General features: G+C 53.3%; 1 protein-coding gene across 2 annotated transcripts in view; it reads right to left on the reverse strand.

The window, feature by feature from the left end:
* Positions 1-6330: 6330 nt before the first annotated feature.
* YJU2 (YJU2 splicing factor homolog) overlaps positions 6331-22133 on the reverse strand; it is a 21922-nt gene continuing 6119 nt past the window's right edge. Inside the window, exons 4-8 of one of the 2 annotated variants that reach the window (XM_032252224.1) lie at positions 21139-21273; positions 17394-17533; positions 14621-14741; positions 9168-9309; positions 6331-6831 (exon numbers count right to left, since the gene is read on the reverse strand). In XM_032252224.1, the coding sequence (XP_032108115.1) occupies positions 6719-6831; positions 9168-9309; positions 14621-14741; positions 17394-17533; positions 21139-21273 (651 nt within the window). In that variant the 3' untranslated portion in view covers positions 6331-6718. Of the gene's footprint in view, positions 6832-9167; positions 9310-14620; positions 14742-17393; positions 17576-21138; positions 21274-22133 lie in introns of both variants that reach the window. The other variant, XM_032252223.1, reaches the window with a different exon arrangement.

Here is a 22133-nt window from a genome sequence, read left to right on the forward strand (position 1 = left end):
CGATTCTCCTGCCTCAGCCTCCTGAATAGCTGGGATTACAGGCACCCTCCACCATGCCCGGCTAATTTTTGTATTTTTAGGAAAGACCAGGTTTCGCCATGTTGGCCAGGTTGGTCTTGAACTCCTGACCTTGTGATTTGCCTGCATCAGCCCCGCAAAGTGCTGAGATTAGAGGTTTGAGCCACTGTGCCCGGCCTTGTTGCTTTTTTTTTGAGATGTAATTCACACTGGCCAGGCGCAGTGACTCATGCCTGTAATCCCAGCACTTTGGGAGGCCGAAGTGGGCGGATGACCCCGTGTCTGCTAAAAATACAAAAATTAGCCAGGCGTGCTGATGAGTTCCTCTAATCCCAGCTACTCCGGAGGCTGAGGCAGGAAAATCACTTGAACCCAGGAGGCGGAGGTTGCAACGAGCCGAGATTGTGCCACTGCACTCCAGCCTGGGTGACAGAGCAAGACTCCTTTTCAAAAAAAAAACCCAAAAAACATAATTCACAGATCCTACAATTCACCCAGAGTGTACAAATCAGTGGTTTTTAGTGTGCCCACAATGTTGTGCGACCATCACCGCTGTCTAATTCCTGAACTTTTTCCACACCCCCCAAGGAAACCTCAGACCCAATTAGCTGTCACTTCCCATCCCTCCAAATCCTCCACTCCTGGTAACCACAAATCCACTTCCTGTCTCTGTGGAGGAGCCTGTCCTGGACATTTCATAGGGATAGGATCATACACTGTGTAGCCTTCTGTGTCTGGGGTCTCTGACTGAGCTGGATGTCAAGATGCATCCACGCTTGGGAAGCCGAGGTGGGAGGATCACTTGAGGTCAGGTGGTCAGGAGTTCAAGACTAGCCTGGCCAACATGGTGAAACCCCATCTCTTTAAAAAAAAAAAGACCATCCATGCTGGGGCCCGTGTTTGTTTGTTTATTTGTTTGTTTTTTGAGACAGTTTCCCTCTTGTTGCCGAGGCTGGAGTGCAACGGTGCAATCTCAGCTCCCCGCAACCTCTGCCTCCCGGGTTCAAGCAATTCTCCTGCCTCAGCTGGAATCACAGCTGTGTATGACCACGGCCAACTAGTTTTTGTAGTTTTTTTTTTTTTTTGAGATGGAGTCTCACTTCTTCACCTGGCTGGTGTGCAGTGGCATGATCTTGGCTGACTGCAACCTCTGCCGCCCGGGTTCAAGTAATTCTCCTGCCTCAGCCTCCAGAGTAGCTGGAAGTATACACGCTTGCCACCTTGCCTGGCTAATTTTTGTAGTTTTAGTAGAGACAAGCTTTCACCATTTTGGCCAGGCTGGTCTTTGAACTCCTTACCTCGTGATCCACCCGCCTCAGCCCCCCAAAGTGCTGGGATTACAGACATGAGCCACCTCACCTGGCATTTTTTCCTTGAGACAGTTTTGCTCTTGTTGCCCAGGCTGGAGTGCAATGGCACGATCTCGGCTCACTGCAGCCTCCACTTCCCAGGTTCAAGTGATTCTCTGCCTCAGCCTCCCAAACAGCTGGGATTACAGTCGCCTGCCACTACACCCAGCTAATTTTTTGTATTTTTAGTAGAGATGGGGTTTCACCATGTTGGCTAGGCTGGTCTTGAACTCCTGACCTCGTGATTCACCCACCTTGGCCTCCCAAAGTGGTGGGATTACAGATGTGAGCCACCGCACCCGGCAATTTTTGTAGTTTTTGTAGAGACAGGGTTTCTCCATGTTGCCCAAGCTGGTCTCCTATTCCTGGGCTCAAGCAATCCTCCTCCCTCGGCCTCTCAAAGGGCTGAGATTACAGGCATGAGCCATTGCGCCTGGCCAGCTTTGCCTTCCTTAGCTGATGGCAGAGACATGGCCTCACCCACAGAAGCCCCCAGTCTGATGGAGGAGTTGTGGCTCTGATTTCAGGGGCTTCCATTAGATGGGAGAGATATGACCCTACCTTGAAGGGTTCCCAGTCTGACGAGGGAGGCATAGTCCAGACGGTATAAACTTCAAGGCCCCCAGTCCAACACAGGAGGCATGGCCCTAACTTACAAGGTCCCAGTCTGCTGGAGGAGACATGAGCCTTCCTTGTAAGGGCCCCCATCTGATGGGGGAGGCACAATGCAACCCTCCAAGGACTCTGCAGGCACAGCTCAGGTCCTGGACTTGCAGGGAGCCTGGTTGTCAAAGGCGTATCCTTGGAGCCTTGAGATTCAAACCCAGGCCCTGTCCTTCCCTCCCCCTGGAGGTTGGTGAGCCTCCTTTATCTGTAAATGGGGCAGCAATAGAGCGTGTGCCCCGGGGGGGGTTGTTTGTGGATGTAGTGGGTGTCACCCCATTCCCAGATAAGGAGACAGGCTCAGGGAGCCCCACAGCGAAGCTGGAACTGGCAAACACTGGGGAAATGGTGTGGACCCTCTTCTCCTGTAGGCCCAGGCTGGGCAGCCAGCTCCAGCAGGAGGGGTCCCCGCTGCCCCTCCTCCCCATCCCTCTGATGTGCTCCGGCAGCCAGGCAGCCCCGGAGGAGTTGATGGAGGAGAGCTGGGATGAGGGCTGACAGCTCCCGAAGACAGGATGACAGACGCGGGCTGGTGGGGAACGGGTGCTGTCGGCAGGATGGGGGAAGGGCAGGCTTCAGAGGGTGAGGGAAGGGGGCCCTGGGAGGTGGGGCAGGGCAGGGAGGGGTCCCCCCACTGATCAGCAGGGAAAGAGCCCAATGCATGGCTGTGCCTGCTCCTCTACTCCCTCAGCCCTGGGAACCCCCAAGAGAGAATTGGGGGCCAAGAGCAGAACTGCCTCCGAAACACAGGGTGAGAGAACAAAGCTTCCCAGGGAAAAAAAAAGAAAAAAAAAAAGCAAAATTCCAGTAGCATATGGAAGAGTGGCTGTGTGGCGGGAGGGAGGAGGTGGAACCTGGGGCTCCCTGAGCCCATTTCCTCATTGGGGAATGGGGTGATGACCATTCAGCCCCTTTGTGAACATCCACAACATGCCGGATCGTTTTGGGGTGCAGGGATGCAGGCACCAATCTTTTTGAGATGGAGTCTCACTCTGTTGCCCAAGCTGGATGGATTGCAATGGTGTGATCCTAGCTCACTGCAACCTCCGCCTCCCGGGTTCAAGCGATTCTCCTGCCTCAGCCTCCTGAGTAGCTGGGATTACCGGTGCCTGCTACCATGCTCGGGTAATTTTTGTATTTTTAGTAGAGGCGGGGTTTCACCATGTTGGCCAGGATGGTCTTGAACTCCTGACCTCAGGTGATCCAGCCGCCTTGGCCTCCAAAGTGCTGGGATTGCAGGCGTGAGCCACCGCGCCCAGCCTGGCCTCTGTCTTGATTGCACACTTGCTGGACATTGAAGCAGAAGACCACACCCAGCTGTTGTTTTTAAGTTGCTCAATTTTGGTTTAATTTGTTATGCAGCACCAGAAAACACAGGGAGATGGGCAATAAATGCTCCCACCAGGCACCCCCTCTGCGCCCCTCAGAACCCACTTACCTACTTATTTTCAACGTCGTCATCACCGCCTTTGGCATCCATTAACTTTATTTGAACATAATACATACAAGTTTTTTTGGCCATGCAGTGGCTCACGCCTGTAATCCCAGCACTCTGGGAGGCCGAATCACTTGAGTTCATGAGTTTGAGACCAGCCTGGCAACATGGGGAAACCCTGCCTCTACTAAAAATACCAAAATTAGCTGGGTGTGGTGGTGTGTGCCTGTAATCCCAGCTACTCAGGAGGCTGAGAGAGGAGAATCACTTGAACTTGGGAGGTGGAGGCTGCAGTGAGCCGACTGCACTCCAGCCTGGGTGATACAGTGAGGCTCCGTCTCAAAAAAAAGAGGAAAAAAAAAAAAAAAAAAAAAAAGGGGGGGGCCGGGCGTGGTAGTTCACGCCTGTAATCCAAGCACTTTGGAGGCTAAGGCAGGGGGATCACCTAAGGTTGGGAGTTCAAGACCAGCCTGACCAACATGGTGAAACTCCGTCTTTATAAAAAAAATAAATAGGGGGGCCGGGCGCGGTGGCTCAAGCCTGTAATCCCAGCACTTTGGGAGGCCGAGGCGGGTGGATCACGAGGTCAAGAGATCGAGACCATCCTGGTGAAACCCCGTCTCTACTAAAAATACAAAATATTAGCTGGGCATGGTGGCACGTGCCTGTAATCCCAGCTACTCAGGAGGCTGAGGCAGGAGAATTGCTTGAACCCAGGAGGCGGAGGTTGCGGTGAGCCGAGATCGCGCCATTTGCACTCCAGCCTGGGTAACAAGAGTGAAGCTCTGTCTCAAAAAAAAATAAATAAATAAAAAATAAGGAGGGGTGTTGGATAGTGGGAGCTCAACTTTGTTTGTGCCAAGTGCTCAGGGAACATTTGACGAACACAGGTTCTTCCCTTCCCTCTGTCAACTCTTTGCTACCCGTGCCGAGGAGGGGAACTTCCCAGTAGAGCTTTCTACCGATAGAGCGGGTGAGTTCATCCTTGTTACATGGAGCTCAGCTGCTTTGAAGGCAAACTGTAGCACCTTTTTTTTTTTTTTTTTTTAAATTATTTTTTGATTTAGAATCTCACTCTGTTGCCCAGGCTGGAGTGCAGTGGTGTGATTTCAGCTCACTGTAATTTCTACCTCCCAGGTTCAAGGGATTCTCCTTCCTCAGCCTACTGAGTACTGGGATTACAGGTGCACGCCACCACACGCAACTAATTTTTGTATTTCCTTTTTTGCCCATCTGCAACTGTCTTGATCGAGTTATATACTTTTTGTATTTTAGTAGAGACGGGGTTTCACCATGTTGGCCAGGCTGGTCTTGAACTCCTGACCTCAGGTAATCTGCCTGCCTCGGCCTCCCAAAGAGCTGGGATTACAGGCGTGAGCCACCACGTCTGGCCTGTAGAATGTTTTAAAAAGAACACTATGAACCATCTTTGAGTAGGCAGTTCCATTCCTGGCTGTGTATTCTGAAGAGGTATTTGCCCACATTCATAGGGACGCACCTGTGAGGAAGTTTGTTATGACACTGTGTTTTGTAGCAAAATTATGGGGAAGGGACCCAATGTCCCCAGTATAGGAAGGCTGACCTCTGGCACAAATGATCGAAGGTATGTTGTGCTTAAAAGGCCCAGACTCCAGCTGGGTGTGGTGGCTCATGCCTGGAATCCCGGCACCTTGGGAGGCCAAGTCAGGAGGACCGTTTGAGGCCAGGAGTTTGAGACCAGCCTGGGCAACAGAGTGAGACTCTTTCTCTACAAAAAAATTTAAAAAAATCAGGCAGGTGTGGTGGCTCTGCCTGTAGTCCCAGCTACTAGGGAGGCTGGGGTAGGAGGATCACTTGAGCCAGGGAGATTGAGGCTGCAGTGAGCTGTGACTGCACCACTGCACTCCAGCCTTGGGGAGAGAGCAAGATCCTGCCTGAAAGAAAAAAAAATCCTCAGCCCAAAACAGGAATTGTGGCATGTGCCTGTAATCCCAGGACTTTGGGGGCCGAGGCAGGTGGGCTGGTTGAAGACAGATGGAGTCCAGATGGGGCGACATGGGCAGACCCTGTTTCTCAATTGAGTTTTTTTTTTTTTTGAGATGGAGTCTCACTCTGTCACCCAGGCTGGAGTGTAGTGGTGTGATCTTGTCTCCCTGTAGCCTCAGGCTCCCGGGTTCAAGCGATTCTCCTGCCTCAGCCTCCCGAGTAGCTGTGACTACAGGTGTACACCACGACGCCTGGCTAATTTTTGCATTTTACTAGAGAGATGGTTTCACCGTGTTGGCCAGGATGGTCTCAAACTCCTGACCTCGTGATCCGCCTGCCTGGGCCTCCCAAAGTGCTGGGATTACAGGCGTGAGCCATCGCGCCGGGCCTCAATTTGTCTTTTTAAGAGAAAGAAAAAAAAAAAAAAAAAAAAGAAGAGAAAAGAAAAAAGCCCAGACCATAAGCCCCGGCACATTCAGGCGACAACTAGGTCTAAAAATCTGGGTCAGGCCCAGTGGCTCATGCCTGTGACCCCAGCACTCTGTGAGGGCGAGGCAGGAGGATCACCAAAGCCCATGAATTCAAGGTCCCCTGGGCAACATGGCGAAACCTAGTCTCTCCTAAATATACAAAAAGTTACCCAGGAATGGTGGCAGACACCTGAGGTCCCAGATAATCTCGAGGCTGAGGTGGGAGGATTACCTGAGCCCGGGAGTCCAAGGCTGCAGTGAGCAGAATATGTGTTATCGCATTCCAACCTGAGCAAGAGTGAGATCCTGTCTCAAAAAAAAAAAAAAAAAAAACAAGCCTCTGTGGACTAACCCTGGAATGATGCTAACAGAGGCCTTGCCCTGGGCCTCCTCATCAGCCTCTAGGAGAGAGACGGGGCCCGGGATGCTCGGCAGGTTTCCTTTTATTGGTTCCGACAGTTTGTGGAAAGAAGACATGAGGCCATCTAGAGGCTGGCAGGTCCACCCCATCCTCCAAACGCCGCCACCCTGAAGTAGTGATGGAAGCTGAGATTCCAGGGATGTCGCAGCGCTGAGCACACTGACAGGTGGGGGCACAAGGGGCAGGGGTCCCCGAGGTGTTGAGAGGCTGGTGAGGGCAGAGAAAAGCGACATCCCGGGGCTGACGCCCTTGCTGCCCTATGCGCTTGGAGCACGCTGGTGCTTGTCCTCCGGGGCTCCGGTCACGCCCAAGCCTCCTGCCCCGACCACCAGCAACGCCGGCCTCCATGTGGCGGGCTGGTCTTGCAGCCTGACCCATGTGGGGGCCCTAGGACAGCTCAGTTGCTACCATTGCTGTCGTCACTGTCCAGGTATGCACCCAGCTGGCTCAGGGAGGACACGCCGGGCGTCGGGGGCGCAGGGTCGGCCTCCTTCCTGCTCTGCGGGGGTCCTGGGGGGAGAGTGAGAGTTAGCCCATCTCAGCTCCAGACTGGACGGGCCAGGGACAAGGCCTGGAGCACGGGGCCAGCCACCTCTGCGGGTTTGCAAGGCATGCGAATGGCCTGGCCTTTCTGGATGGCGCCTGATGGGACCTGTCAGAGTCACATCCACACACACTGGACTTGACAGCCCCGCTTCCGAACGATGACCCATGGAAGCCCCTGCTGAGGCAGGCGGCACGCGCTGCAAAAACTGGAAATGGCGCCAAGTTCAAAGTCCAGTCACTGCGGACCTAACCGCCCTAGGAAAAATCCCACTAAGGCAATTAAGACGGACAGAGTCTATGCCTGGCTGTGAAAGCCACTCCGACCCTCAGTCTCTTCCTCTGACAAATGGGATATTTCTGGGGGGGGGGGAACCCTGCCATGGCAAGGATCTGAAGCCTCAACCTGTTTCCATATAAATATTGATTTAGAAAAGAATTAGAAATGTAGGCACACAGTTATTCCTTTATATAATCATATATCATCCTATGGTTACTCACTTATAAAGATATATACTCAATATAACCCTTCATTTTACTAATGATTATTGGGTTACGAAGCATGGAACTCAGGTGACATTGTGAACACAGTGACCCCAAGGCAAGATGCTCTAAGCCCCCTGTCACGCCTGCATAAGGGCTGCCGGGGGGCGCCTCGGCTGTGTGGGAGCGCCAGCGCTGGGGAAGCGCCCGCTGGTTAGCCAGCTAGGGAAGATGTCTAAAATCTCCTTGCCTCGGCTACTTGAAAGTCCTGGACCCTTGTCTCCAAGACACGTGATTTACCGGACCCTATCACCGACCACCATGACCTCAGCCTGCCTTCCCGCCCAGTGCCTGTACTCAAGGGTGTCCAGGCACACGAGGTGACTGCTGGACTCCGTGCTTTGGCTGGCAGTGGACCCCTGGGCCCAAACTCTCTTCTTTCTCAGTGTCTTGTGGGTTTTATTTCGTTTCCCATCTCCACACCAGCAGAGAGGGGCTCACAGGTCCCTGTAGGTCTGGACCCTACAGATAATTTGTTTTTTGAGATGGAGTCTTGCTCTGTCGCCCAGTCTGGAGTGCAATGGCATCATCTTGGTTAATGCAATCTCCGCCTCTGGGGTTGAAGCGATTCTTCTGTCTCAGCCTCCCACGTAGCTGGGATGACAGACGCATGCCACCGTATCTGGCTGATTTTTGTATTTTTAATAGAGATGGGGTTTCACCATGTTGGCCAGGCTGGTCTTGAACTCCTGATCTCAGGTGATCTGCCCTCCTCAGCCTCCCAAAGTGCTGGGATTACAGGCGTGAGCCACTGCGTCTGGCCAAAAATTTTTTTTTTTTTTTTTTTTTTTTGAGATGGAGTCTCGCTCTGTCGCCCAGGCTGGAGTGCAGTGGTGCAATCTTGGGTCACTGCAACCTCCACCTCCCGGGTTCAAGGAATTCTCCTGCCTCAGCCTCCCAAGTAGCTGGGATTATAGGCACCTGCCACCGTGCCTGGCTAATTTTTGTATTTTGTAGAGACGGGGCTTCACCACATTGGCCAGGCTGGTCTTGAACTCCTGACCTTAAGCGATCCGCCCGCCTTGGCCTCCCGAAGTGCTGGGATCACAGGCGTGAGTCACCGTGCCCAGCCAAATGGCATAATTTTGATCAGTACTGACAAAAATGTCTCAAGCGTCTCCAAGGCTCATCGTGTGCCAGGGTCTACTCAATTATCAGCACTCACAGAATCAACCCAAACCTGGGGACTGATCCCACCTACGTGAGGTGGGTCCCCTTAGCTGCATTTTACAGGACAGGACACTGGGACCCTGCTGGGGGGAGGTTCTCGGCCAAGGCCACAGGACAAGCCAATGGAAACTGGAGGGATCTGCCCCCGGCTGCTCCGCTCCGAATTCTGGCAACGCTGACCGCACCCCAATCCTCCATCCACCCGGGGCTGGAAGCGTGGGGCTCTCACCCCTGCAGAGCACCAGGTATGTGACGGCAGCCGTGCATGCCGTAGAGACAGCCAGGGAGGGGCACGGGGCCGCCTGGCATCTGCAGACAGCGAAGGTCGCATAGGGAAGCGCGGATTTGACATTTATTTTACACACTCCCACGTGACTTGGGCTTTAAAAGCAAGCACTGGCTCCTTTTGTAAATAAAAGACAAAAAGAAGCCACCTGACTTCTCTTCTCACGCCACTAATTGGTCCTGTGGTGCTCGGATGCCACCCCCCACCCACCCGATGAAGGCTCCCTAATTGCAGTGGGAGCGCTGCCGCCACCTAGAGGCCATGATAGAAACCGTGCCCGGCTCTGGAAACTCAGTGACCTTACCTGGGGCTGGGGCCCCCTGTGGCGGCCCGTCCAGGTCGGCCTTTGCCTTCTTCAGCACGACCAGCCCCGACAGCGGGGGCCGGCTGCCCAGGCTGCCAATGCTCTGCTCCCAGACCTCCACCTTCCTCTTGGGCTTTGGGGCCTGTAGGTGATAGGGACATGTGAGGGGGTCTGGCCCCTCTGCCCCCAACCCCTGCTCACGGCCCCACTGACCACATTCCTCTTCTGCTCTAACCTCCTCTATGGCCCCCCACTGCCCTAGGCTAGGCACTAAAGGCCTCTGCCCATTCTCCATCCCACATAACCTGGTCTGGCACTTCCTGAATCACACTGTGTCTTCTCATCTTCATGCCTTTACCCATGCTATTCCCTTCACCAGGGGTGTCCCCTTTTCCACGCACTTGCTTGGTGAACTCCTACTCGCCCTTCAATACCCAACATAAAACACCCCACCTCTGAGAAGCCCATAATGATTCAAGCTCACATGCAGGCTGCATGTCCATGCTCACTGTGCCCTCTGCTGGCTGTTAGAACTCTCTCCCTAACTCACTGTGAGCCTGTCTTCCCCACTGCTGGTTCTGTAGTGCCACAAACAGTTCCCAACACAAGAAGGTGCTTAATCAATGTGCTTGAGGGAACAAGTGAAAACGGAGGAGGCTGCTTTGAGGAAGAGTTAGGGACAGGTAGAAAAGGGTCAGCACGACCTCCAGCTCCCTAACTGCAACAGAAGGGCCCCTTTAATCTACTTTTATTTATTAAAAAACATTTTTTTTTTGAGAGAGTCTCACTCTATTGCCCAGGCTGGAGTGCAATGGTGCAATCACAGCTCACTGCAGCCTCGAACTCCTGGCTCAAGCGATCCTCCTGCCTCAGCCTCCTGCAGGAGCGCGTCACTATGGCAGGCTAACATCTTTATTTTTCATAGAGATAGGGTCTCGCTGTGTTGCCCAGGCTGGTCTCGAACTCCTGGCTCAAGCGATCCTCCCATCTCAGTGTCCCAAAGAGCTGGGATGACAGGCGTGAGCCAGGCAGAGTCTCATTCTGTCACTCAGGCTGAGTGACCTCCGCTCACTGCAACCTCCGCCTCCCGGGTTCAAGAAATTCTCCTGCCCCAGCCGCCCAAGTAGCTGGGAGTACACGCACCCACCACCACACCCAGCTAATTTTTGTATTTTTAACAGAGATGGGGTTTCACCGTGTTGGCCAGGCTGGTCTTGAACTGTTTCAAGTTCTGTGCAGCTCTGTGAACTGTGTGACTCTGTTTTATGTTTAAATAGAAGAAGTGGTAGCCACTGGGTTAAGGAAGTCCTGGTGGGTGCTCTGCCCTCACGGAGCTCACCATGTGGGGAGAGAGAGGGACAAGGAGACCAGTACCCATGACAACATCCATCTGGGTGAGAGTGAAGCCAGGGCACGTGAGCTTGAACTGGGAGGATGAGTTTCTCAGAGGAAGGGTGTCTTGCATTGGGTATTGAAGGGTGAGTAGGAGTTCACTCAAGCGAAGGGGGCATCCCAGGTAAAGGAGACGGCATGGGTAAAGGCGTGGAGATGAGAAGCCAAGATGTGATTCAGGAAGTGCCAGGGCAGCGCATATGAGGGATGGAGAAAGGACGGTGGCTTTCAGTGTCCAGCCGAGAGTGGGGGGTGGTGGCCACTGTGAAGGTGTCGGAGAGACCTCCTTCAAGTCGTAGCTCTGGACTGATTTCAGAATGAGGAAAAGAGGTTAAAGGCACAGACGGCCAGGTGCGGTGACTCATGCCTGTCATCCCAACACTTTGGGAGGCCGAGGTGGATGGATCACTTGAGGTCAGGAGTTCGAGACCACCCTGGCCAACACGGGGAAATCATGTCTCTACTAAAATGAAAATACAAAAATTAGCCAGGTGTGGTAGCACACGTCTGTAATCCCAGCTACTCAGGAGGCTGAGGCAGGAGAACTGCTTTAGCCTGGGAGGCAGAGGTTGCAATGAGCCAAGATCGTGCCACTGGACTCCAGCCTGGGTGACAGAAAAAAAGTGACATAGGTTAGTTCCAAAAACCTTTTTTTTTTGAGATGAAGTCTCACTCTTGTCGCCCAGGCGAGAGTACAGTGGCGTGATCTCGGCTCACTGCAGCCTCCACCTCCCAGTTCAAGCGATTCTCCTGCCTCAGCCTCCTGAGTAGCTGAGATTACAGGCACCCACCACCACGCCTGACTACTTTTTGTACTTTTAGTAGAGACAGGGTTTCACCATGCTGGCCAGGCTGGTCTCGAACTCCTGACCTCACATGATCCACCCGCCTCGGCCTCCCAAAGTGCTGGGATGACAGGTGTGGGCCACCGCGCCCGGCCAGTTCCCAAAACTTTCTACAGGTGGTACTCATCATCACTAGGCTCAACTAATGACTGGGAGGCCAAGGTGGGAGGACTGCACGAGGCCAGGGGTCTGAGAGCAGCCTGGGCGACATACACACTGGTCTTTTAAAAAAAGAAAGGGCCGGGCGTGGTGGCTCACGCCTGTAATCCCAGCACTTTGGGAGGCCGAGGCGGGTGGATCACGAGGTCAGGAGATCGAGACCATCCTGGTCAACACGGTGAAACCCCGTCTCTACTAAAACTACAAAAAATTAGCTGGGCATGGTGGCGCGTGCCTGTAATCCCAGCTACTGAGGAGGCTGAGGCAGGAGAATTGCCTGAACCCAGGAGGCGGAGGTTGCGGTGAGCCAAGATCGCGCCATTGCACTCCAGCCTGGGTAATAAGAGCGAAACTCCGTCTCAAAAAAAAAAAAAGAAAAGAAAAGAGAAAAAAGAAAAAAGAAAGGAAGGAAGGAAGGAAGGAAGAAAATTAAAAATGAGCTGGGCATGGTGGCATGCACCTGTGGTCCCAGCTCCTTGGGAGGCTGAGGTGGATCATTTGAGCCCATGAGGTGGCGGCTGCAGTGAGCTGTTATCATGTCACTGCACTCCAGCCTGGGTGACAGGGCAAGATCTCAACTGTAAAAGAAAAATAAAATAGCCGGGCACGGTGACGTGTGCCTGTAGTCCCAGCTACTCAGGAGGCTGGGACTGGAGGATCGCCTGAGCCCAGGAGTTCTGGGCTGTAGTGCGCTATGCTGATCGGATGTCCGCACTAAGTCCAGCATCAATATGGTGACCTCCCGGGAGCAGGGGACCACCAGGTTGCCTAAGGAGGGGTGAACCTGCCCAGGTCAGAAACGGAGCAGGTCAAAACTCCCGTGCTGATCAGCAGTGGGATAGCACCTGTGAATAGCCACTGCACTCTAGCCTGGGCAACATAGCGAGACCCTGTTTCTAAATAAATAAATAAATATTTAAAAAGCAAATAAATAAAATGAAATAAACCAAGAAAATGCAAGTGTGGAGATATTGCTTCCTGTAGAAGTTAGGGTAAAGGTCTGAAAAGTCTGGATAAAGATGTATCATGTAAAACCAAATAAAACACCTGCTGTCAACAGACTGAGGGAGGGAATCGTAAAAGGGTGGACTGCTTCCAAAGCAGCTTCACTCTCTTGATTCACTGTTTTAAAACAGAGAGGACATTGCAGACAATGAATTCTGGGAGTGGTTTATGTAAGCACCACAGTGTGAGAACTCTAACCAGGGGATACAGCTGCAAAGAAAATGTCTTTTAAAAACGTGTCTTAGGTTTTTTAAGACATGGTGGCCGATGCCTGGAATCCCTGTGCCTTTAGAGGCCAAGGCAGGAGAACCGCTTGAAGCCGGGAGCTTGAGACCCGCCTGGGCAACACAGCAAGACCGCGTCTCTGCAAAAGCAATTTGAAAAACCAGGAGATGGGCGCATGACTCACGCCTGTAATCCCAGCACTTTGGGAGGCCGAGGTGGGTGGATCACGAGGTCAAGAGATTGAAACCATCCCAGCCAACATGGTAAAACCCCATTTCTACTAAAAATACAAGGAATTGCCAGGCGTGGGGGCAAGCACCTGTAATCCCAGCTACTTAGGAGGCTGAGGCAGAAGAATCACTTAAACCCAGAAGGCGGAGGCTGCAATGAGCTGAGATTGCACCACTGTACTTCAGCCAGGCGACAGAGCGAGACTCCGTCTCAAAAAAAAAAAGACAAGAAAAATTCGCCAGGCACAGTGGTGCATGCCGGTGGTCCCAGCTACTCAGGAGACCGAGGTGGGAGGATTGCTTTAGTCCAGGAGGCTGAGGCTGCAGTGAGCTGGGACTGCGCCCACACACTCCAGCCTGGACGACAGAGCAAGACCCTGTGTCAAAAAAAAGAAAAAAAAGAACATTCATTTCTGTGTGTCTGTGTTATTGGCTTATGAGCCTCCACTTTAGCTACCTTCTTCAGTCAACAAACCAGAGTGGCCGAGGCCACCTTGTAGGAGTCAGCTGTGGCGGAAAATGCTGGTCACCCCACTAAATTCTTTCCTCCCTTCTTTTTTTTTTTTTTTTTTTTTTTAAGTCTCCCTGTGCAGTGGTGCGACCTTGCCTCACTGCAACCTCCGCCTCCCAGGTTCAAGCAAATCTCCTGCCTCACCCTCCGGAGTAGCTGGGATTACAGGCATGTGCCACCACACCTGGCTAATTTTTGTTTTCAGTAGAGACAGAGGTTTCACTATGTTGGAAAGGCTGTTTGAACTCCTGACCTCGGGAGATTCACCCGCCTCGGCCTCCCGAAGTGCTGGTGGCCTGAGCCACAGTGCCTGGCCCCTCTTTGTTCTAGTTAGCAGGACAGCCAGGCACAGGCCAGCTGGAGGAGGTGTCTCACAGCTTCCCTTGCAGCCAGATGGGGCCTTGTGACTATGCTGTGGCCTATGGCATGAGAGAAGAATTGAAGTGGGCCACATCCGCAACTGGGTGGTCCTCCACACACCCTTCGCCTTCCCACAGCCGGACGCTGACGGTGCTCTGAGTCAGCTGTGATCACAGCGCAGGAAGCCGTGCTCCAGAAGGAAGGAGCCTGAATCCCTGAATGACTCCATGGAGCAGAGCCTCCTGGAAGTCCTGTCAGCCCAGGACTGTTATGTGATTGAGGAATCAAATTCTATGTTCTTTCTTTACATTCCCTTATTTCAGCAGCTTAAACAGGAGTTGGCAAATTATGGACCCACAGCCTGCCACCTGCTTTAGGAAATTAAGTTTTTATTTATTTATTTATTTTTGAGACAAAGTCTCACTCTGTCATCCAGGCTGGGGTGCAAAGGCATGATCTTGGCTCACTGCAAACTCAACCTTCTGGGTTCAAGTAATTCTCCTGCCTCAGCCTCCTGAGTAGCTGGGATTACAGGCACGAACCACAGCATCCAGCCTATAAATAAAGTTTTATTGGCACCACGCCATGTCCCCTTAATTACACCATCATGGTTGTCCTGGGCTATAGCTGCAGACTGGCCTTTTAAGAAAAAGTCAAGCAGACTCCTGGCTTCAGCTGTCCCTAGGTCAGCCGGGAGCCCCCGGGGACTCAGGCAGCCCCCCTCACCTCATCCAGGATGGCGGTGGGGTTGGGCCGAGGGGCCGGCTGGAGGGGCGCAGGAGCAGCCTCGTCCTCTGAGTCGGAGTCTTCCAGCAGTCTTCGTTTTCTGGATTCCTCCAACAGGGCCCTGTGGGATGGGAGATGGGAGCTTGGACGTGCTCTGCACAGGGGACAGCACCTGGGACGCGTGTGCTGGAGTGGCAAGTGGCCTGGGTGCCTGGACGCCCCTTCCTGCCCTCGGCGAGCAGGGGTGGGACTGAGTAGAGGACACAAAGATTACTTTTTTTTTTTTTTGAGATGGAGTCTCGCTCTGTAGCCCAGGCTGGAGTGCAGCGGCGTGATCTTGGCTCACTGCAACCTCCACCTCCCGGGTCGCTGTTCAAGCAATTCTCCTACCTCAGCCTCCCAAGTAGCTGGGATTACAGGCACGAGCCACCATGCCCAGCTTATTTTTGTATTTTTCAGTAGAGAAGGGGTTTCACCATGTTGGCCAGGATGGTCTTGAACTCCTGACCTCGTGATCCACCTGCCTCGGCCTCCCAAAGTGCTGGGTTACAGGGGTGAGCCACCGCGCCTGGCCTACTTTTTTTTTTAGACACGAGGTCTCACTCTGTCACCCAGGGTGGGGTGCAGTGGCATCATCATAGCTCACTGCAACCTTGATCTCCTGGGTACAAGTGATCCTCCCCACTCAGCTTCCTGGGCAGCTGGGTCCAAAGGCATGTGCCCCTATGCCTCCTGAATTTTTATTTCATTTTATGTTTGAGATAGTCACTCTGTTGCCAGGCTGGAGTGCAGTGGCGCGATCTCAGCTCACTGCAACCTCCTCCTCCCGGGTTCAAGCAATTCTCCTGCCTCACCCTCCCAAGCAGCTGCGATTACAGGTGCCTGCCACCACGACTGGCTAATTTTTTTTGAGACAGAGTTTCGCTCTTGTTGCCCAGGCTGGAATGCAATGATCTCGGTTCACCGCAGCCTCCGCCTCCCGGTTTCAAGCGATTCTCCTGTCTCAGCCTCCTAAGTAGCTGGGATTACAGGCACGCGCAACCATGCCCAGCTAATTTTGTATTTTTAGTAGAGACGGGGTTTCTCCATGTTGGTCAGGCTGGTCTCAAACTCCCGACCTCAGCCTCCCAAGGTGCTGGGATTACAGGCATGAGCCACCACGCCCAGCCCATGCTTGGCTAGTTTTTGTATTTTTTTTTTGAGGCAGAGTCTCACTCTGTTGTCCAGGCTGGAGTGCAGTGATGCGATCTCGGGGCAGTGATGCAATCTCGGATCACTGCAACCTCCACCTCCTGGGTCCAAGTGATTCTGCAGCCTCAGCCTCCAGAGTAGCCGGGACTACAGGCATGTGCCACTGTGTCCAGCTAATCTGTGTATTTTTAGTAGAGATAGGGTTTCACCGTGTTGGCCAGGATGGTCTCAAACTCCTGACATCAGGTGATCCGCCTGCCTCAGCCCCTTGAAGTGTTGGGTTTACAGGTGTGAGCCAGCGTGCCCAGTCTACTTTTTATTTTTCAGTTTTTAATTTCAATTTTTGTTTTAGATGGAGTCCTGCTCTGTTGCCCAGGCTGGAATTTAGCGGCACCATCTCGACTCACTGTAACCTCTGATTCCAGGGTTCAGGCAATTCTCCTGTCTCAGCCTCCAGAGCAGCTGGGATTACAGCCATCCGCCACCACGCCCAGCTAATTTGTTTTTGTGGTTTTAGTATAAATGGGGTTTAGCCATGTTGGCCAGGTTGGTCTTGAAATTCTGATCTCAGGTGATCTACCCGCCTCGGCCTCCCAAAGTGCTGGATGACAGGCGGGAGCCACCACGCCTGGCCACAGCTCAGATTCTCAAGGAGGGAGGGGAGACCAGGCACTGGGAAAGGCGGGTCACAGGGGCTCATACCTGTCATCCAGCACTTCGGGAGGCTGAGGTAGGAGGACTGCCTGAGGCCAAGAGTTCAGGACCAGCCTGGCCAACAGGGCGAGGTCCTGTCTCTAGAAAAATAAAAACAATTAGCTGGGCATGGTGATGAGTCCTGTGGTCCCAGCTACCCAGAAGGCTGAGGCAGGAGGATCCCTTGAGCCCAGGAGATGGAGGCTACAGCGAGCTCTGACTGCACTCCAGCCTGGGTGACAGAGCGAGACCCCTGGCTCAGAAAAACAGAAAAAGAAAAGCATTCACCCAGGGGGCCTGAGGCTGTGTCCTCAGAAGGTGGCTGGAGAGGGCGGCCCTTGGTGGGAGTCTGGGAGCCTGCACTGGGGGCCCCCTCAGTGACACGACAGGCTCTAGGGCCTCAGCTGCTCCTGCGAACACCATGGTGTATGCGCGACCCTGCTTTTCTCTGGCGTCTGGAATCCTGGCATGGGCCAGGCAGGGCGCTGTGGGTCCAGGCTGCATAGGAACCCTACACTGGGTCTCTAGGAGCTTCCCCGGTGACTGCGTCTTTCTCCGGACTCGTGCTGGGGATGAGGCGCGATCTTCGAGGCTCCAGCAGGAGAGGATCTGGAAGGCCTGGCCCCCAACACACCCCACACGCCTTTGCCCTGTGCTGAATCTGCTGTGTCCTCTCACTGTGACAAACCACAGCCATGCGGGCGACCATGTGCTGAGCCACTGAGCCTGGCGGTGGCCTGGACACCCCCGAGACAGATGCTGCAAGGGAGAAAGTGAGTTGCTCGGTGGGAAAGGGGTCCCTGCGAAGTGGGGGAGGGTCCCGGGCAGAGGCAGCACCCGCCGTGCAGAGGCTGCGAGCTGGGCCTGGGATGGGCCGGCCCCGACTCACGCGGTTTCCTGCTCGTCCTCCTCCTGCTCCTGCCTCCGCCGCTCCTCCTCGGACAGGCGGTGCTGCCGCAGCATGGCCTCAAAGTCCACGTGCGCCTGCCGCTGGTTCAGGTCCTTCAGCTCCTGCAGGTTCTCCAGCACCTCCATCTCCAGCTTGGAGTCCTTGGTCCGATTCTCTAGCACCTGGTGGGCGGGGGGGCAGAAGGGCTGAATGCACGGTGCCCTGGGCACACCCTGCCTAGCCTCGGGGACCGCCGCGGGCCATGGGAGGAACCCCCCCTACCCCAATGTTTCCATCTTGCTCAGGGAACCCCCTGCCCATGCCCAGCGCTGTGCCCATTTCACAGGTGAGAACACTCAGGTCTGGGGCAGGAAAGTGACGTCCATGGGGCTGAGCAGTGGTAGAGCTGTGATCTGAGCCCCTGGGCAGGGTAGGGTGGAAAGAGTCCGGCTCTGGACTCAGGTGGCCTGGACTTCCGGCCTGGTGCCATCTTTCAGTAAAAATAATAGGGAAAAATTCAGCCAGGCGTGGTGGCTCACGTCTGTAATCCCAGCATTTAGGAAGGCCGAGATGGGAGGATCACTTGAGGTCAGGAGTTCGAGAGCAGCCTGGCCCACATGGTGAAATCCTATCTGTACTAAAAATACAACACTGGCTGGGAGTGGTGGCGTGTGCCTGTCATTCCAGCTACTTGGGAGGCTGAGGCAGGAGAGTTGCTTGAACCTGGGCGGCAGAGGTTGCAGTGAGCTGAGATCACATCATGTACTCACACCTGAGTGACAGAGGGAGACTCCATCTCAAAAAAATACATAAAAATAAAAATACAAAAATTAGCCGGGGGTGGTGGCGCACACCTGTAATCCCAGCTACTTGGGAGACTGAGGTAGGAGAATCACTTGAACCTGGGGGACAGAGGTTGCAGTGAGCTGAGGTCGTGCCAATGCATTCCAGCCTGGGTAGCAGAGCGAGGCTTCATCTCAAAAAAATCATCATAATAAGGAAATATGTAAAAAGACAGCCTGAGCACCTGCTGTAGGCCGGGCTAATACCCTACGCTGGGCCAAAACCTTTGCATATGCAATCTCATTTAATCCTCACAACCCCCATTTTACAGAAAAGAAAACTGAGGCTGAGGGAGGCGAGTCTGGCAGCCACAGGCCTCTTAAGAAGTGGCTTTGGAGCCAGGCCGGGCTGGGCATCAATCCTGCCTGGCTGCTTCCCGGTGCTGTGACCTTGTGGTCTTTACCCTTTGGAAAATGGCAATTCTGGTAGTTTTAAAATATATCCACAAACTCTCTGATGCTTCTCCCTTTAAGGGGTGGAGGTAACTCCCCACCCCTTTAGCAGGGGCCGGACATGGCTACTTAGTCTAATGGGCAATGACAGAAGTAACGGCATGTCACTTCTGAGAACAGGACAGGAAAGCACAGAGCTTCTTCCTCACTCATGCATGCTCACGTGCTCACACGCTCGCGCGCGCTCTCTCTCTCTCTCTCTCTCAGGTCTGGGGTAGGCAGTCACCATGTTGTGAGGATGCTCAAGCAGCTCTCCAGGTGGTGAGGCGCTGAGGCCTCCCGCCAACAGCCAGTAGAGGGAGCCAGTTTTCAAGTGGCTCCTCCAGCCCCAGTCTAGCCTTCAGATGATACTGCCCTGGCCAACACCTTGACCGCAACATCATGGGAGCCCCCAAGCCAGAACCATCCAGCTTAGCTGCTTCTGGAGGCCTGACTCTCAAAAACTGTGGGATACTAAATGTCTGTTGTTTAAGGTCACTAAGTTTTGGGATAACCTGTTATGGAGCAATAGCTGACTAGTACCAGGGTTAAGAGCCCTTCGATGTCAGCATGGAGGTAACTAAAGTCACACACAGACAGCAGTGCAACAGCCCCAGGCACACACCAAACCCTCACCAAGGCTCATTTCCCTCCCTGTTGCTCTGCATGGCCATGGAAAATGCTGGATCAGCTCTGATGTGGCTTGCTCAGAAAACTCGCATTTGGAAGGGGTGGGTGGGTCCAGAAATAGATGGGAATGGACGGGAAATACGGGAGTGGGCAGGGACAGCAGTGAACAGAATCATTTTAAAATTTATTATATATATGTGTGTTGTACACATATAGCTATATGTATAAGTACATACGTGTGTGTATACATATGTACAAATACACACACACACACACACATACATATATATATACACACATTTTTTTTTTTAGTGCCAGAGTCTTGATTTGTCTCCCAGTCTGGAGTGCAGTGGTGTGGTAACAGCTCACTGCAGACTTGACCTGCTCAAGTGGGCTATTATCACTTGGACTCAAGTGATTCTCCTGCCCCAACCTCCCTAGTAGCTGGAATTACAGTTACACACCAGTACACCTGGCTAATTCTTTAATGTTTTGTAGACACAGAGTCTCACTGTGTTGCCCATGCTGGTCTAGGACTCCTGTACTCAAGCGATCCTCCCGTCTCAACCCCTAAAGTAGCTGGGACTACAGGTTCAAGCCACCATGCCTGGCTCATTTCAATATTTCTGAGAAAAACAAATTGTCCAATTGGAAGTGAATATAATTTATTTTACTTTATTTTATTTTTGAGACAGAGTCTTGCTCTGTTGCCCAGGCTGGAATGCAGAGGCACGATCTTGGCTCACTGTAACCTCTGTCCTCTGGGTTCAAGCAATTCTCCTGCCTCAGCCTCCTGAGTAGCTGAGATTACAAGCATGCACCACCAGGCCTGGTTAATTTTTTTCTTTTTTTCTGAGACAAAGTCTCACTCTGTTGCCCAGGCTGGAGGGCACTGGTGTGATCTTGGATCACTGAAACCTCTGCCTCCCGGGTTAAAGTGATTCTCCTGCCTCAGCCTCCTGAGTAGCTGGGATGAAAAGTGTGTGCCACCATGCCTAGCTAATTTTTGTATTTTTTGTAGAGACGGGGTTTCACCATGTTGTCCAGGTTGGCCTCAAACTCTTGACCTCATGATCTGCCCACCTTGGCCTCCCAAAGTGCTGGGATTACCGGTGTGAGCCACTGTGCCTGGCCTCCTGGGGACATCTTGAAGTTTTACCAACCATGCCCCCTATCCCATCTTCCTTCCCTGGGGACCTGAGGCAGGGAAGGCACACCTGCTGGCACATCCACTCCCCCAACACACAGACCTACCCACCGCCCACACACACCCACACACACCCCTACAAACACATCCATACCCCTGCCCACACACATGCACTTACCCACCCACACACCCCCACAAACCCACACCTACACCTACACACACACCCGTACCCACATACACACACACACACCTGCACACACACCACTACACACACATCCACACCCCTGCCCACACACATTCACTTACCCCCCACACACACACCCACAAACCCACCCCTACACACACACACACCCCCCTGCCCACACACATGCACTTACCCACCCACACACCCCCACAAACCCCCACCTACAGCGACACACACACCTGCACACACACACTCACACACCCACACACACAAACCCACACCTACACCTACACACATGCACCCGCACCCACACATACACACACACACCTGCACACACCCCTAAAGTAGCTGGGACTACAGGTTCAAGCCACCCACACCTGCACCCACACATACACCTGCATCCACACCCCACACACACCCACACCCCCACACCTACACCTACACACCTGCATCCACACACACACACACACACACACGGTGCCCATGAACACCTGCCTGCCCCCAGCTCACCTTCATGGGGTTGTTCAGCTCCTCATCCTCCCGCTCCTTCTGCACCCTCTTCTCCTCCTCCTCCAGGAGCTTCTCAGCCTGGAAATTCCTCGTGGCTCCGTGCTCCATGGTGTAGTCTGTGTTTTCAGGGTCTGTCTGGAGGGAGGATAGACAGACATCAGCTCCTACATCCCCAGGCACCAGAAACTTCTAAAGCACCACCAGCAGTTCAGGGCCCCTTCTAAATTTTTTTTTTTTTTTTTTGAGACAGAGTGTTGCTCTGTCACCAGGCTGGAGTGCAGTGGCACGATGTTGACTCACCGCAACCTCTGAATCCCAGGTTCAAGCGATTCCCCTGCCTCAGCCTCCTGAGTAGCTGGGACTACAGGTGGGCACCACCATGCTCAGCTAATTTTTGTATTTTTAGTAGAGACAGGGTTTCACCATGTTAGCCAGGATTGTCTTCATCTCTTGACCTCGTGATCCACCCCCCTCGGCCTCCCATAGTGCTGGGATTACAAGCATGTGACCCACCGTGCCCAGCCATCCTTCGCTCTGATTTTTATTGCTTTGGCCAGTGCAGTTTCTTCCTAGTGCTCCTCCCATCTCTTTGGGCAAAAACGCCCAACTCCCTGGCGTGAACTTTAAGACTCTTCTCTATGTGCCCACTCCCTACCCTCAACATGACTGCAAATAAAATCTCCAAGGAGGCGGGTGGGTCACTGGAGATCAGGAGTTCAAAGCCAGCCTGGCCAACATGGTGAAACTCTGTCTCTACCAAAAAAAGAAAAATTAGGCCAGGCATCCTGGCTCATGCCTGTAGCCCCAGCACTTTGAGAGGCCAAGGCAGGTGGATCAGGAGGTCAGGAGTTCGAGACCAGCCTAACCAACATGGTGAAACCCTGTCTCTACTAAAAATACAAAAATTAGCCAGGTGTGGTGGCACATGCCTGCAATCCCAGCCACTCAGGAGGCTGAGGCAGGAGAATTGCTTGAACCCAGGAGGTGGAGGATGC

Source organism: Sapajus apella, unplaced genomic scaffold (genome assembly GCF_009761245.1).
Source record: "Sapajus apella isolate SASKATOON/1434 unplaced genomic scaffold, GSC_monkey_1.0 scaffold77, whole genome shotgun sequence".
In the NCBI taxonomy this organism is placed as follows: Eukaryota; Metazoa; Chordata; class Mammalia; order Primates; family Cebidae; genus Sapajus; species Sapajus apella.